This window comes from Bicyclus anynana, chromosome 4 (genome assembly GCF_947172395.1).
Source record: "Bicyclus anynana chromosome 4, ilBicAnyn1.1, whole genome shotgun sequence".
Lineage (NCBI taxonomy): Eukaryota > Metazoa > Arthropoda > Insecta > Lepidoptera > Nymphalidae > Bicyclus > Bicyclus anynana.
Window position 1 is genome coordinate 3,457,836 of NC_069086.1, and position 17,229 is coordinate 3,475,064.

The 17,229-nt window shown below is 36.0% G+C and overlaps 1 protein-coding gene across 2 annotated transcripts in view; it reads right to left on the reverse strand.

Moving 5' to 3' along the window:
- The window catches only part of LOC112058447 (5-hydroxytryptamine receptor 2A), a 112,761-nt gene that overhangs the window by 19,494 nt on the left and 76,038 nt on the right, over positions 1-17,229 (reverse strand). For both annotated transcript variants that reach the window (XM_024099304.2, XM_024099295.2), the window contains exons 3-4: positions 7,280-7,382; positions 3,822-3,951 (exon numbers count right to left, since the gene is read on the reverse strand). In XM_024099304.2, the coding sequence (XP_023955072.2) occupies positions 3,822-3,951; positions 7,280-7,382 (233 nt within the window). The remainder of the gene's footprint in view (positions 1-3,821; positions 3,952-7,279; positions 7,383-17,229) is intronic.

Consider the following 17,229-nt stretch of genomic DNA (forward strand, 5'->3'; position numbering starts at 1 on the left):
GCCGCGCGGTTTCACCCGCGTGGTTCCCGTTCCCGAAAGAATACGGGGATAATATATAATCTATAGCCTTCCTCGATAAATGGGCTATCTAAAACTAAAAGAATTTTTCAAATCGGACCAGTAGTTCCTGAGATTAGCGCGTTCAATCAATCAAACAAACGAACTCTTCAGCTTTATAATATTAGTATAGATTTAAATGTGACGTCTTTAGTGCAATTATTCGCGCTACAGACGTTCAGTTTTCACTGAGTTCGTCCGTGTGTAGTCTCCGTCTGTATTAACTGTACAGTTATCTCTAATGATTGAAACTTCGATGAGATAAAACTGTACATGTAGTGTAAAAACTGAACGTGTGTAGCGCGAGTAAAAGTGTTTACACACTCAATATTATTAACAAAAGGATGCTGGCGATATTGCGTGATATTCTGTTTTTCACAAATTCCGCAGAAGCTATATTTTTTTCCGGAATAAAAAGTCGTTCATATGTTTCTCAATAACCTTTTCTATCTTCCTGGGGAAGTACTGTCAAAATAGGTTCAGTTTTTCTAGATTACCTTTAATTATCAACATCATCAATTATATCAGCCGATAGACATCCATTGCTGAACTTCTTCTTTTTTTTAAATACTTTAAAAGACTTTTATAGACTTCCAAGCAAATGGTTTTGAGCAGCATGCCTTCCAGCGGTGCCCTGTAACACGCCTGATATCATCTATCCATGGGGTCAAAAACACAGCGCTTTCCGGTACAGGGTCGCCCTTCCAGCACCTTAGGACCCCAAACTCCACTGACTATTCAAACATATTCCCCGCAAATTAACTTCAGCATGACTAAACCGAACTTGGATGCTTTGAAGAACACTTCATAAATAAATTAAAACTAGGTATATGATCGTGTTACAAACAAGCATCAACTATGCAGGAGGCATGCAATTGGCACGGTTTACTGACGTCATTAGTGGTGCTAGCATATTCAGTATGCGTTTACCGTAGAGGCTTGAATAAAGTTCCCTTGTCATTTTCCCCCAGTGATACGTCAATGGATTTTATTGATTTTTGTGGAGTGACAAAATAATTACAATTTTATTGCTATTTTGGGAATCAAGGTTTCCTTTCGAACACAAATACAGCTTTTTGTTATTCAATTTGATCAACCATTGCGGTGGTTTGTTTTGTGGCATAGATTTTATTTGGTTTATTTACAAAAGTCTTTTAAACATGCAAGTACTGAGATTTTCGACAAATAGAAGTAGAATAGCGATATACAGAAAAGTAGAATAGCAAACACACAGTTCTGAGTTTTAGTTAATTGTTTGTTTTTGACGACAAAATATACATACTTACTTTACACACACCACAGAATGAAAATACCTTAACTATATTATAACTAAAACAACTTTGATAGTAATGGTTTTTCGAATGTACAAAAATCAATGTTTATAAAGATTTACTTCTAGAGCAAGCTTTTTAACCATTCGCTGCCCGCGAGTATTTTATCGAAAAGCCCGTCTGCGTTGAAGAAACCGACAGTCAGTGAATGCGGTTTTAGTCTACCGTTGTGAGCATGATACTGTGCTCGCCTATTCCCCTTAGTGGTAGTTATATTTTTTTACATGTCACGTAACGGATACGATAGGCGACCGGTCGTCCATTTAGGAGTCAGTTATTAACCGACTTCCAAATAGGAGCAGGTTTTACGTTCGGCTGTATGTATGTTTTTTTTTACTTTATGTTCAGTCAAAAGTGAAGTTTGGTGTCATATTTATTTGAAAAAAAAAAATGTTTTTAACTAGCGACGCCGTCAACACATTTTTAAATTATGTATTAGTGGAAGTCCCGCCACAAATAACAGCTAAGTGTTTTTGAGTGTTGTTTCAAGGTTTTTCAAAATCTAACAAAAAAGTATAGTTTAGCGTGAAAGGGTTAAAACATCGATTCATCCATCAATCAATCACAAACTTTTGCGTTCATAATATTGGCTGAAACATTTTAGCAAACAGTTTAATAACAGCCTTTTACAGTTGTATGGCGTATGGCTTAATTGCTTCACTAATCAATCAACGAACGAAACAGACCAGGCTGTTGGGTGTCGAAACTTAACGCTTTTACTAATCTCATCATCATCATCATCATATCAGCCGATGGACGTCCACTGCAGGACATAGGCCTTTTGTAGGGACTTCCAAACATCACGATACTTATATATATATATATATATATAAATCATGCATGTATCATGCATGTATCCGCAAATAATTAAATTGATTGATTGGTTCATCATTGTTGATGGATAAATCCTATCATAGACGAGCCATGATGTTTGTCCGAAAAGTCGGCACAGTGGCGTTTACGTTTGATCGTCACCGATCATGGGTGATTACTATATACGTCAACTACAACAGTGGTCGTCAAACTGCGCGATATTGTACCGCCCTCGGAATAGTGAATAGCTTCATTAAACGGTGACTGGACTCTTCCATTAACATTTAACTACTGCTTGTCCCTCAGGGCTGAATCTACGGTACCTATGTTTATTATGTACTAGCGGACGCCCGCAACTTCGTCCGCCCTTAGACTTCCTTAATCCGGCGCTCTCGCAAAATCCGTTCTTAGTGGACGTCTACTACCTACGAACTACCTCCCTGCCAAATTTCAACTTTGTACGTTAAACGGTTTTCGAGTTATCGTGATGAATGACGATTCTGTGATACTAATCAATACTATAAAATCGACTATGCATGATCTGTTCTAGTGATGTATTCAGAAATATAAGCACCATCCACATAACAAGTTCATTATTCAAATAAGATGAAATCTACATACGAAACGAGTGAAATGGTAGGATTAATTGCATTTACATTATAGATTTTGAAAGTTGGCTTAGTTAATTCGTTTTTTTAATGACACACTAAAAATATTAATATTTTTTATAAATCACTAGCGGACGCCGGCGACTTCGTCCGCGTGGAATTCACTTTTCACAAATTCCGCGAACCGTTGATTTTTCCGGGATGAAAAGTAGACTATGTGTTAATTCATAGTAAAATCTATTTCCATTCCAAATTTCAGCCAAATCGCTTCAGTAGCCGCAGCGTAAAAGAGGAACAAACATACTTACACACTTACACACAAACTTTCGCCTTTATATATTAGTTTTATAATAGTAAATCTCTAGTAGCGGAGTTAAGAACTACTACCATGGCTATTTTTGATGCCATAAGAGCGCGGGGGCAGCAACATTTTCATGTTCATGTTGTATGCTTTAGCTTTTATTTATTCGTATTTTTACCATATTTAGAAAATGTTCTATAAAATAATATAAATTAATGTACAAGTAGATATTCGGAATACAGAAAACTCCAGAGGGTGTGAGTGCGCGTATATAAATGAAGCCAGACAATTTTTCTTATTGATGTAATTTCACGAACAAGCGATTGGTCACTACAATTTTTCGATACAATCCGTGCTATAGAATGACGACTGAACGTGATTTCTTAGTGTTTTCTGTATTGAAGTACTTAAATAATTTAATTTAATTACTGTAACATATAATAAATGTATGCAACTTACAAGCACTGCGTGCGGAGTGCGGGCGCGGGGAAACGAAACAGAAGTCGTACCACACTTGCGTTCCGTGACGTTGTGCGGGTAAGACGCATACTGTGTAACTGCATAGTGTTTTATTCTAACCTAACTTATTACGGCCATAAGAGTAACCTGTACAATTACGTTAAGAGTATATATGATGACTATTGTGTTTGTATTGTGTTGTATCTCATTCAATTTGAACAATAATATTTAAGTTTAAAAAAATAAATTTACCTTTGAATACATAAGGCTCAAAGGAAGGCTCATAGCTGTAGACAGTATCCAAACAAATACAATCTTGATCGTTACTCGCTTTCTCGTCTTGTTTCTTCCGAACCTCATGGGGTACCGCAGAGAGAGATATCTGAAAAAAAAAAATGGTGAGTTAAATCAACATTATTAAATAACAATCAGCCTCGTAGGTCTAGTTTGGATAATCACGAGGTCCAAGGTACGAATCCTGGGTCAGGCTATGAAATACTGAGCTTTTCTTTCTTGTATTACACTAGCGGACGCAAATTCGTCCGTCCTTAGACCTCTTTAATCCGGCTCTGTCACAAAAACCATTTTTACCGGACGTCTACTACCTATGAACTACCTCCCTGGCAAATTTCAACTTTCTACGTCAAGCGGTTTTTGAGATATCGTGATGAATAACATTTCGCATTTATACGAGTATATTAGTTTTAGCAGACTCAGAAGTGGGTTTTAAAATAAGAAAACCAATGTCGAACGAAAGGTTATAATTCACCATATTTTTCAGGATAACTTAATTAACCAATCTAAACCAAAATAAGACCACGCACTTGCGAACGTTGTGTGTAGGGTTAAAGACGTCTTTGATAGTTAACCAACAGCCCCCTTTTCCCCTTAAGTCCTATCCCAAGTTACCCATAAAGAATTACACAACAAGTAATGTGGAATGATTGAACTCCACAAGCACACTGAAGCCGACTGGACGCCGAGCGCCTTATATTGCAAGTCATTCTCGCCAACTGATCGCTACCCCTCTCTAAATCCCTACTCTTTTCGAAACAAGTTGCGCCACCTAGCATCTAGATATAATAAAAAGGGCTCTTGCTACCATAAATATTCCTGCGCTAAACGAGCTGTCAGGAATAGGTCGGGATGATGGGAGGACACCTGATGTATTGACGCTGGTTCCCTGGGAAATGGGGTGGGCCCTAATATGGAACGCTTTCCGTCATTTGTACCTTTTGCCGTGGAGACCGTTGGGCCATGGAGTCGCAGTGCCAAATCATTTCATCGCGGCTAGTTGCCTTGACTGGTTACTTATTTATTAATTAAATAAATATAAATTTTTGCGCATAAGGCTGTCCATCGCGGAACTGCAGCCAGTATTCTTGCCACCACTCCACGTGGGCATGATTTGTATAGTTATTGGGATAAGTTAGCTTAAGTTCCTTATTGTATTCTATCTCAATAAAAAAAGAAAACTATAACACTATGTAACAATCAGTTTTTATAACAGCCCAATGCAGTTAAGTCAGACATACGAGTACGTTTAGTCGTTCTCGTAAATTGTCAGCACGGCCGACACAAAAGCTTTATTTAATTTCATTCTATTAGCGCTAGGACTGGGTTTTATTTACCACAACACGAGTACGAGCTTCTGTAGTGCTTTTATTTGGACTATTTCAACTGTTCTTCTTTTGTTTCCTAAACTAATTTCAGTCAACGAGATTGTCTCTAGTCAACGCCCGCGACTTCGTCCACGTGAAATAGTTATTCACAAATCCCGCGGGATTGGTGGACTTTTCCGGGATAAAAAGTATCCTTTATATAGTCAAAGTCAAAAACGTTCAACCGTTCCAGAGACAGACAGACAGACAGACATCAGATAGACAAACATTTTGAAAAACTTGTACTGTGTTTTAGTATTGTGTAAATAACTAAAAGCACTTGTGAAAACTTACTTATTTTGAAATCACAGACAGACACTTTATTTTTATATGTATGTATTGATTAATGACTACAGACAGACGTGTTTGTGTGTGTTTGTTTAGAATTATCGGCAAAGCAGTTTATAGATTACTAACCAACGCCCCGCGGTTTCACCCGCGTATTTAACGTTGGCTTAAGAATACGAGGATAAAATATAGCCTATAATATTTACAATTAATGTGGTTTACTAGCGGTAAAAAGTTTTTTTTAAAATTGGTGCAGTAGATCTAGATATTACCCCCTACTTACTTTACCTCTTTATAATATTAGTAGGTATAGTTAACACAGATTAGCGGCAAGCGGACGCCGATAATGTCAATGGTTTTAATGTTATCGACCAGGATCATCGTAAGCGTCGCATCAAACGGATTTTAGTATTCTTTGTATAGTATGTCAAATAAATGCGTCCATTGATCCGCACCGTACGGATCGCATCGACCGTATTTGTTTTTTATTATTTACAAATAACAACTTCACCTGATGGTAAGTAATGATGCAGTCTAAGATGGAAGCGGGCTAATTTGTTAGGAGAAGGATGAAAATCCACACCCCTTTTGGTTTCTACACGACATCGTATCGGAACGCTAAATCGCCTGGCGGTACGTCTTTATCGGTAGGGTGGAAACTAATCGCGCCCGAAGCCCTCCACCAGCCAGACAAATTAAGAAAATCTCAATCGGCCCAGGCGGGGATCGACCCCAGGACCTCCATTTTGTAAATCCACCACGCATACCACTGCGCCACGGAGGCCGTCAAACCGGATTTTATCTACCGTAAAATAAAAAAAAATGTTTAATGCGATGCGTCCGATACGTACGATGCGGATAAGTGGACGCCTACGTTTAACGAACTCTGCGAGGCATGGTGCCAATTGTGTCTTTTAATTGCAAATAAACACTATTTTACGCCCGATCTCGTTGTAGTAAGATTGTAAATTTCAAATGCTCCGATTTAACTTTGTACTTAAATTAAAGAAGACAGGATAGCACGTTACCACACTCGTTTATTAAATTGGCTTCAGTTTCAAGACTGCATTAGATTTCCCAAAGGACACCCTACACATACTGTTTTATGTAATTCAGACATGACTATATTATGTGCAATAATTAAAAATATATAATAATTTATTTATTTTGCTATCATCCGCGAAAAACCGACGAACCCATGCGACAACGTCACCCAGGTCCGACAAAATACTCTCTACGTACGTTTCAGCCCGAAACCGGAGCATCCTTAGGAGATGTTGACTCTACAACGTGCAATTGCAAGTTCTTGAGACAATGAATTAAAGATGATAGCAAAATGAATAAATTATTATATATTCATGATGAACTTCCGCAAAGTAACGCCTGCTTCTATCCAATATCTATAATTAAAAGGTTAATAAATTAATATTAAGATATTTTTATAAACATAAATTGTTGATTTAATAATAAATTTAACAATTTAATTTCAATATATTTAAGTTTGATTAAGAAAACAAAACCGGTTTTTGCACATTACCTTACAATTTTTCATTTTATATAACTTATCTAATATTAAAAAGAGGTATTTTTTTCATTTTATTTGTTGCAAACAACACATGTAACAAAACTACTGGATAGATTCTAAAAAAAACTTTTACCAATGTAAAGCTCCATCGAGTAGCCTATGCTATATTTTATCTCCGTATTTCCATGGGAATGGAAGGTACAGAACCCTGATAAATTAAAGATAGTAATCCATACCTATCAACACTGATGGTACACAGATGCATGATGGAAGCAGTGCAGAGCAGAACGTCCAAGCAGATCCAAGTGAGGCAGTACACAGCTGGCAACGGGAAGTAACCTGCAGACAAAAACTTTATATTTAATAACAGTATTTTCTTTTAATTTATATACACGGCTAAAACTCTCGTGATACAAAGGTCAGACTAGTTTTGAACGGGGCCCTGAGTCATGTTGGTTCTTGCAAAGCAGCACGAACAACGAACTGCGGCGCGCGCGGCCGCTCGGAGCGCGCGTTGAGAGAGGGATTGAGGGGTGGGAATTGACTTCGATTGCTTTTTGAATGTAATTTTCATTTGACCCATCTTCTTGTAAAAAAACCGAACTACTTGTAACAATATCTTGCTCCAAGTTTGTTATTTTGCGATTTTTGATTAGTATGCATAAAATAATTCCAAACTAACGGAGCCGCGGGCTTCGAATGAAAAAGCGGTTTCCACGTATTTTGTAATTTTTATTTATTTTTTTATTATAATATATATTATAATTTTTATTATAATATAGCTAACTAAGCTACTTAAATGAGTTACTTAAGGAGCTTTGTAATTATTGCTTTCTACCATGGGTGTAGCACAAAAATGTTGTATACTTGGTAATGGTGCAGCTTACCGTTAGAAGCAACACCATGATACGTAAGCAGGTTGAATACAACATGGTGCCGGCTACAAGCGAAACGGAGTATATGCAAAAAATAGACATACATTGTACAAAAGAACATAGTTACAGGATAGCGCTACAAATCTCAATTCATATAATATTTTAATATCCATTTTAACAAAAGGCAACCTCTTGAAACCCTGATCTGATTTCCAATAATATGATTACGAAATATGTATTGTTATCGCGAGCACAATAAAGAGGAAAAAAAACTGTTGAAATTATATGACAAAAAATCCTAATAAACGTATTCAGCCGCAAATCCCAATCGGACGGCATAATGAGAAACCTTCCAGACTTTTTATTACGAATAGGTACAGGCGACGCTTTTGTCTGCATGGTAAAGATGAAAATATCTTTAGTTTTTAATTTTCACGAAAGTACTTATAAAGAACAGCTGATGTATTGGTAGAATACTTTGCCTACTTTAAAAAAAAAAACAGTCAAGTGTGTGTCGAGCCATGCGCAGTGTACATTCTGTAAATTAAATGAGCTTTCAAACTCTCAAAAGCACACACTATGAGGGTTCCTCGTGGACTACGGAACCGTAAAAAGATAAAAAATGGCTATCTTTCAAGTTACTACTTCGACTACTGATAAACGTGACTTACGAGTAAAGGCTACTCTATGTATCTTATCATAACTATCATTTCAACCTACTATGCTCTATGCTATTTTATATCCGACAAATTACACGAACTTATAGACACGGTAATCGTTTATTTGATACCCCTTTACTCGGCAAATACTGAACTATTTTAAACTATTTGCCTAAAATTTGGAATAGATATAGCTTATATCTTTGATTAATACATAACTTAATAAACATACACTTTTTATGTCAGTTAAATCCTACCGCGTGATTAGTATGAATAAAATAATGCCAAGCTAACGGAGCCGTGGGCTTCTGCAGGTATAAATTATAAATAACAGTATTCTTAGGTTTGACGGTTGTTCGATAATCTAGATCTATACTTAAAATAAAACTTTAACAAGTCAAATTCTTCACATTGAAGATATTTTGCAAATTTTAGTTGAAGTTGAATAATCGATACCGAAACCAAAAATATTTCTTTTTAGATTTTTTTGTCTGTCTGTGCGTAGTTTATGTTGACCGGGCATAACTCTGAAACTATTCAAATGAAACTTAGATTTTTGGAGTGTTAAGTACTATTTCTCGTATTGTAAATTCAGTGTTCCGTATCTTTTGTGATTATTTTAGAGTTAGTTTAATATATTTTTTTTAATTTGTTAATGAATTGTTCTCATAATAGTTGTGAATTATATTTTGTTCAACACTGTTGTTTTTATTTTCAACCCACGACTGAGTGATGTAAAAGTAAAGCATGAGTAAAAAACAAAATAGAAAAAAAAATAATTGTTACGTCACGGGTAGCAGCGACAGTGATTGTACCATTATTTTGTGGTAGAGGAAACACCTCGAACAGGTCCCAGGACCTGTGACCTTGGTAGTAGGTTTATAGGATCCTTTCTGAATGAACACACTACGTCCTTACCCGACATGTTTTCGATGCCCACACTAAACAATTGATCAATAATTACAACACAAAATATTAGCAATAAATACAACACGTAACATTATTGCAGAAAATCACAAACGTGACTGGCAGCGTGACGTTGTCTACGCTGCCTAACAAACCATTATACCAACACTGATACCTCCCTCCACAATAACATAAATAATGAATGTTGATACCACTACCGTAATCGAGTAACAAAATAGTAACAATCGAACCCAGGCCCTCTAGTTTATGAAACAAGGCGGCATTTTCAATTGACCATCGCCGTCGTCTTCAAAATGTAAAGATTGCGTACTAAAAGTATTATTTTCAATTTTATATCAGCATAACAGCAAGTCCAGATCATTCTTAAAATAATCACTCAAAAAAGCACACGTGCATATTTTATAAAAGTAATGCTTGTTTTTGATACCTAAAAATAACGAAAATTTCTCTCAAAGCGAAGGCAAACGGACGTTGGCTGCTGTATAATAAAACCACACAGCAGTTTCTAACCCGATCTGTGAATTTCATACCGTTTGGCTCGTTGTAAAAGATATGAATTTACTCTTTAAGATCGAAAAATATGTGTATCATAGAACACTATATACAGGGGTGTATATTGCCCCGCAGCTTATACTATGTACGTCTCTAAACCTACGCCTTAAGGGTGCGCAGAATAGGTTGCGCACAAAAAACGTAACACTGTCATTCGTTCATTGAATTTTACTGCCCATATTTTTTTCATATCGGGGTCTATATATAAAAAATAGATTCTAAAGGAGTAAACTCCAATAAACTCCAAAAATTAACAAAAACTGAGATGGAGAATTTAAGACAAAAATTACTTAGAATGTTATATAGATCTTTTATTATTTTCATTTAATTTTAATTGTAAAGATTTTGCTAAGGTCACTACGACAATAGTACAAATATCCTCTCTTTGGTTGAGGTTCGAAGAGAAATAGAGAATAATTACTGCATGAAAAATTTGCATTAAAAATATAATATTACGATGGAAATGTAAAAACGGGAGATCCATGATTACCTATCTACAAGTACTTATCAATGATTCAATATTATCTTTTGACCTTTCGTAATTTGTATTTCTTTTCATTCGTGAAATTGTAAAGCTTAATTCTCTTTGCTTTCTATCAAAAATCGTATAGCCCCTTCCCCTAAAGCGGAGCTTTCTTTAAATATAGACCAAATAACGAGGCGGGCGGGATTTTCAATTTATTTAAATTTTGAATGAAGTCCATTTCAATTCAGACACCCAGCCCGCTGCCGGCCCTAATTTGACGTTATCAAAATGACAGGTACCTATTGGATTTCCTTGGAGGATCTCCACAACTGATAAATCGAATAAGCTTTGCGATGAACATTTATTTTGAATAAAATTTTGTGTTTTGCCTAATAATCTTGTGATAACTCATAGCACATGTTACATCGACCCTTATTGACTATGTTTAAGGTTTTACTTGGATGGAGAAAGGATAAAACTGACTTATAACACTAGTGTTCGTTCATTATCTACCCATAATCGGCTCACTGCCGAGCGTATAGATGTGCTTTTTTGGAAAATCAATAATAAAATAACACTATTCTGTATTTTTCAAAATTATCAATGGTTTTTGACTAAAATTCATATAAATTAGCATAGTGATTTACACAAAATATAATAACGAGTCCTTAATTACAAAATTATGTCCATAATGTAAGTACACATATACTAAATGTAGTTATTGAAGCATTCATACCATCACTATTATATTGTATAAACTAGGCATTCGTTAAAAATTGAGCAAAGCATTAATTCAAAATGACCTTCAAATATCCTGAAAACTCATTAATCAAAAAATTAACCAGTATTCATTAATACACGAATATACTAAATTCCTTTAATAACCAGACTTCCTTGGAAAAAAAACTGAATACTTGGTGGAATACAATCAAGAGATTTCCTAGAATTCTAATGAAAATAATGCGAATTGTATTATCGGTTTGTGTGGGAGTGGTATATTGATAATATCGACCTTAGCCTTGACAATGGACTTCGTACGTCCGCTATATATAAATTATATTTTCCTGAATAATTTTAATACCGTGTTACTTGTGAATGAACGCATGTTGACCTAACTTTTCAATGGTCTTAGTATGATTGATTGATTGATTGATTGTAAAATTGTTTAACTGCTTGAAACAGTGGTGAACTTATGTCAATTAGAACGCGGGGTAGATAGATAAATAGATAATTATACTTTATTTGCACACCACAAATACAAATACAAGTGAAATAAAAACATTTAAATAAGAGATCAGCAGAAGGCGGCCTTGTCCCTAAGTAGCGATTTTTTCCAGGTACCTTCGGTTTGGGAAAACTTAAGGACATCCAAGAAATTTTTAGTTAAATATTTCAGCTTGGAAATGTGTAATTCGTGGTTACACCCCATGCATCGGAGAGCACACCGTCAGTCCAGGTTAACATCTGATAGTGGCTTTTAAAGTGTTTAACATTATCACCAGTAGCCTGCCAATTGGCAGGAGCAGTTGCAGAGGTGGGTGTAAGCTCAATATCTTCTCAATGGGAGGGAGGGATAAACTATAAGTTTGTCTTTGCTTTTTCCATAGATAAATAGGCATGTTAGGAGTTAGGTCCAACAAAAACAAAACCTTCAGGCAGCGGAAGATCTCGTATCTTGAACTTATTTTGCGACACGATAGATACTTGCTTCAAATCATTATTATGAGCATACATATTACAGGAAAAAGAAGGAAAAAGTCCTGGCTACGAAACATAAATGGAGTTAACATCAGTTGAGATCGTGGTCAAGCATGAATTTTAAACTTGTGTATGAATTAATAACTATAATTATTTACTGTAAATCAATAAATATTTAAATTGAAAATAGAAGGGAATAGAATTCTAAATATCAATTCTAAGTAGGTAATAAAAATTTAAATAAAAGGAAATCGAATAGCGGATTTGAATAAAAATTCAATGTAGGAGTACTTGCTTTTAAAGTTACCGATCGTTTAGTAATAGAAACGCCTGCATCGATTCTATATCGTTTTGGAATCGATTTTCAACTACGCTGTAGCTTATCGGTCTACTGGGTCTAGCGAATGTATTTCTGCAATATGCAACTCGGACTGCAGAAGCGATTTTTCTTACCTAGATTCAAAAATCAACGCTTGCACCAAAATAGTATTTTATAGGTCTGTGTTTGGACCGTGGTGGCTTTGGGTGGCGTTCAAGAAATGTTCCAAATGACCAGCAGGCCTAATCTCTATTTTTGGCGTATGCTAGTTGATATATACGAAATTGAGATTCTATGTAAAAATGTCATCCAGTGTTTACTGGTGGATATCACACAAAAGGAAAATGAAATTTTATTAATTGATTTGGCGTTTATTTCAATAAGTTGATAATAAAGAACAAACTAGTGAATCGGCCAGCAGACCCTTAACAAATAATCAAAGCCCTCAACATATTTCTTTTTATTTTTATCCTCGCATAATATGAGGAGCCTGTGTCAGTGTGAATCAATCTGTGAATCAATCAATACTACCTCTATCCGTCTGCTATAGAAAAAAAACGGAGAAGTTCGAGTCTAACTCATCCAGAGTTCTGTACACATTTGTAGGTACTTCATTACGTACTTAAAACAAAGACAATATTTTTTTATGATTTTATTACAAATGATTTTTACCTATGCCTACTGAAATTAAGTCTGTATCACTTTTATACTTTTAGAACAACGGAAAGAACCCTAAAAAATATTCATTTGAGTGTCAAAATGTTTGCGGCGTAAATGTTTTTTATTACGTTAACGTTAAGTAACGTAAGCTTTAGACATACAGATTGAAAAAAAAAATGGTCTTATAAGGGTTCCATTTTTTACCTATTGATATACGGAACTCTAAAAAGACGACACTGATGGGCCATTAAAATAGGCTCATGATAATGGCGTTTTACCAACACGTGTAAATCATGCGGGTATCCTAAATGTGTCCCCAAAAGTCCCAAAATAAATCCATCGATAAATACGATCGTTAATAAAAAGAATGAATCCGACCTATTTTCGTCGTCGGCGTGAAATTACACGGCCATTAGTTTCAAATTCCCGTATTTCCATTAAACTGTGAGTAATAACCTTTCGTAGGCGGTTAACGAAAAGTTTGCTAATGTTTTGTTGTTATGACCTGATTCTATAAATATTATTACAATACAAAAGTGATGTTATAATAATTAAAAAAACAACACGAGATTACATTAATCATCACCATCTTATTTATCAAAACTAGATTAAATAATTTCAAAGTAAAATCACGACCAACCATATTATGTTTAGGAGTTATAAAATGAAAATGTTTAGTTATGGTCTGTGGTTTTACCACAGACCATAACTAAACATTTTCATTTTATAACTCCTTTATTATCCTTGGTTAGCACTGAGTTCCTAAGCCTAAATATATCTTACAATATTATTATATTTAATGCCTCAATATAATATTCTATAGTCATGTGGTTAAGAACATTTAAAAAAAGTGTCAACTAGCCTATTATCAATTAGATGAGATAGCATTCAAGGCTAACTTCTTGTTAAATAGAAATCGCTTAGCTCGATCAAAATATATTTTTCAATTAATGACCTTTGGAACACGCTAAGGTTGAACTTGAACTTGATCAAAACCTTAATCACTGATACTGTCTTCGGTGCGAAGTTTCGAGTAATTTGTAACGCCACCCCTCCTGTCAGCCGTGGCATTGAGTCTGAAGACTTATATAGCACATTGAAGTTATTCGTCCAGAGCCTTAAGTTTGAGCTCTGTCTCATTAAGACGCTATGACGACGTCGCAGCAATCCAAGCAGTTAATATTGAAATGTATGGTACCTAACTCACTTGGCGACGGTTTGGCAACGTCGCCAAAATGGAAGCGTGGCCATGAGCCCAGCCAACCAGGTCTCTACGTGGCTTCTGGATACTCTGGCGGCTTGGCGACGTTGCCACTATAATGTACACCCACTAGGTAGCATTCGGTTTTTGGCGACCGCGACCTGCGACCGCGTGACCCACTGCTTAGTATGAATTTATATGGAACACTAAACAAAGCCCGAGACCGCGTCGCGCCACCAGTTTTATTTAGTGCTCCATATAAATTCATACTAAAGGTAGCATTCCAATCTTGGCAACCGCGACGCGCAACCGCGATCTGCGACCGCAAAACGGTCGCATGACCTAAAGAAAAGATGAACTGAAGAGTTTGTTTGTTTGATTGATTCAACGCGCTAATCTCAGGAACTACTGGTCCGATTTAAAAAATTCTTTCATTGTTAGATAGCCCATTTATCGACGAAGGCTATAGGCTATATTTTATTCCCGTATTCTTAAGGGAATGGGAACCATGCGGGTGAAACCGCGCGGCGTCTACTAGTGAATTTATATAGAGCACTAGACAAAAATGGTCGCGCGTCGGGGCCGCGGGCTTTGTATAGTGATCCATATAAATTCATACAAAGCAGTGGGTCGCGCAGTCGCAGGTCGCCAATAACGGAATGCTACCTTGATAGTGTCGATACAGTCAATAAAGGCTTTTAAACTAAAAAATTCAACCTACTTTAAAATCACAAAAATGAATAAAAAAGTGAAAAATAACATCGTACGCTACATTCTGATCACTTTAAAGGCGGTGTCAAGCCAGTGGCATGTTAATTAAAGCCGTATCTGAAAGAACCACGGGAAAGAACCGTCTAAAAAAGCGTCCGTCTTTTTAGTTTATTTTTATGATTTTGAACTAACCACGACCGAAGCCCACCCGGCTAGACCGATTAAGAAAACCTCCATCTAGTAAATTAATCGCACTTACCACAGCGTCACGGAGACCGTTAAAAGAACTTAATAATAGTGACTGTAACAGTTGTAAATGAAGGTAATGGTGATAACAATAACGAATACTGTTTCCGCGACGCAAATTAATTTAGCGCCTCCGATTGGATTCTCACTTTTCCATTAAGGTTCAACGTTTTAATTTTAGATCACGAAAGCAAATGTAGAAGCTATTTATGTAATAAAAAATTTTGGCCCACGTCAATTTCGTAATCAAAAAGTTTTTAATAGCCTTTCCCGAAGTTTGCCGGGCGCCACTTTAAGGGCCATAACTGGAACCGTGGAATGAATTTTACATAAGATTTTTATCGTTCCAATAAAAATGTAGATCCACCAAAGTTAATACTTATAATGTTATTAGATTTTATATACGCTAATATTTTATTTATACTAGACTGTGTACCAGATGGCGATTCTTTATCATTTAGAGGATTAAGGGGCGTTTTACTATGCGACACCCACGACTTTACGTGTGGAATCATATTCATACTAATATTATAAAGGCGAAAGTTTGTATGTGTGTAAGTAGGTATGTTTGTACCTCCTTTACGCTGCAGCTTCTGAAGCGATTTGACTGATATTTGGAATGGAAATAGATTTTATTCTGGATTAACACATAGGTTACTTTTCATTGCGGAAAAATCCATGGTTCCCGCGGGAATTGTGAAAAACTGAATTTAGTTTGTCATAAAATGCTTCGCAAGTATGTATGTTATGTAATTAAATGCGAATGAGTCTGTCTGTTATCTTTTCACTGATATACAGCTGAACCGATCATGATGAGTTTTGGTATAGCAATAAATGTAACCTTGGAGCATAGGTTTCATTCAGAGAGTGGAATTCATATTTTATTTGCATAGTAAAATTGCCTAGCAATATAGTAATATAGTCTAGTTGTTATATAGACTAGTTGGCTATAAAGGAAATAAACCATACATTATTACACTTTTTAAATTTTCAAGAATGACGTTAAATGAAATAATGTGGTTTTAAAAGAAAGCTATTTCCGGGAAAATGAAAGTAAAATACATTTCGTACGCAGATCTAAGTGTCAGGTAGATGCCCTATTGTGTATTTTATTACGAAAAATAGTGTAACACTAATTTAATTTCACGCCAAACCCTGACAGTGTGAGCTTGATAAATTACCGAGGATTCTGTGACGCAAAGTGGTGACGTCATTCACAAGGACAGTGCGCCGTTAACCTCAGTTCTACGGTAAGTATAGAAGTTATATCACAAAACTAGTGAGTACGCCCAACTTTGTCCACGTGACGTCATATATTCTCTAAGTCCAGCGATTGTCCCGGACAAACAGTCTTTAGAAGCGTCAATAGCTCAGTGGTAAATGGGCTTACTCTTCACAGAGAGGTGGTAGTTCGATCCCGACCGCTAGACGTTTGTATTATCGTACTCGCTCTTAGAGCCGTGATAGCCCAGTGGGTATGACCTCTGCCTCTGATCATTTTAAGTAATTAAATATCACGTGTCTCAAACGGAGAAGAAAACCCGTCGGAGGAAACCTGCATACAAGAGAATTTTCTCAATTCTCTGCCACTCCGCATTGGGCCAGCGTGGTGGACTATTGGCCTAACCCCTTTCATTCTGAGAGGAGACTCGAGCTCAGCAGTGAGCAAAATAGGGGTAGATAATGATGATGATGATGATGATGATGAAGTAAATGCAAAAGATAATTCAACAGGGCTATTCTGTAACGATGTTTTGTATAACTCGCAAGTGCGAGTTTTAAATTCACCTATGTATTTCTCTTTCTTTAACATTGTGTCAGACAGAGAGAGATAGAGGTGAATTAATTCAGGTAATAAATCCGTTTCGTAGA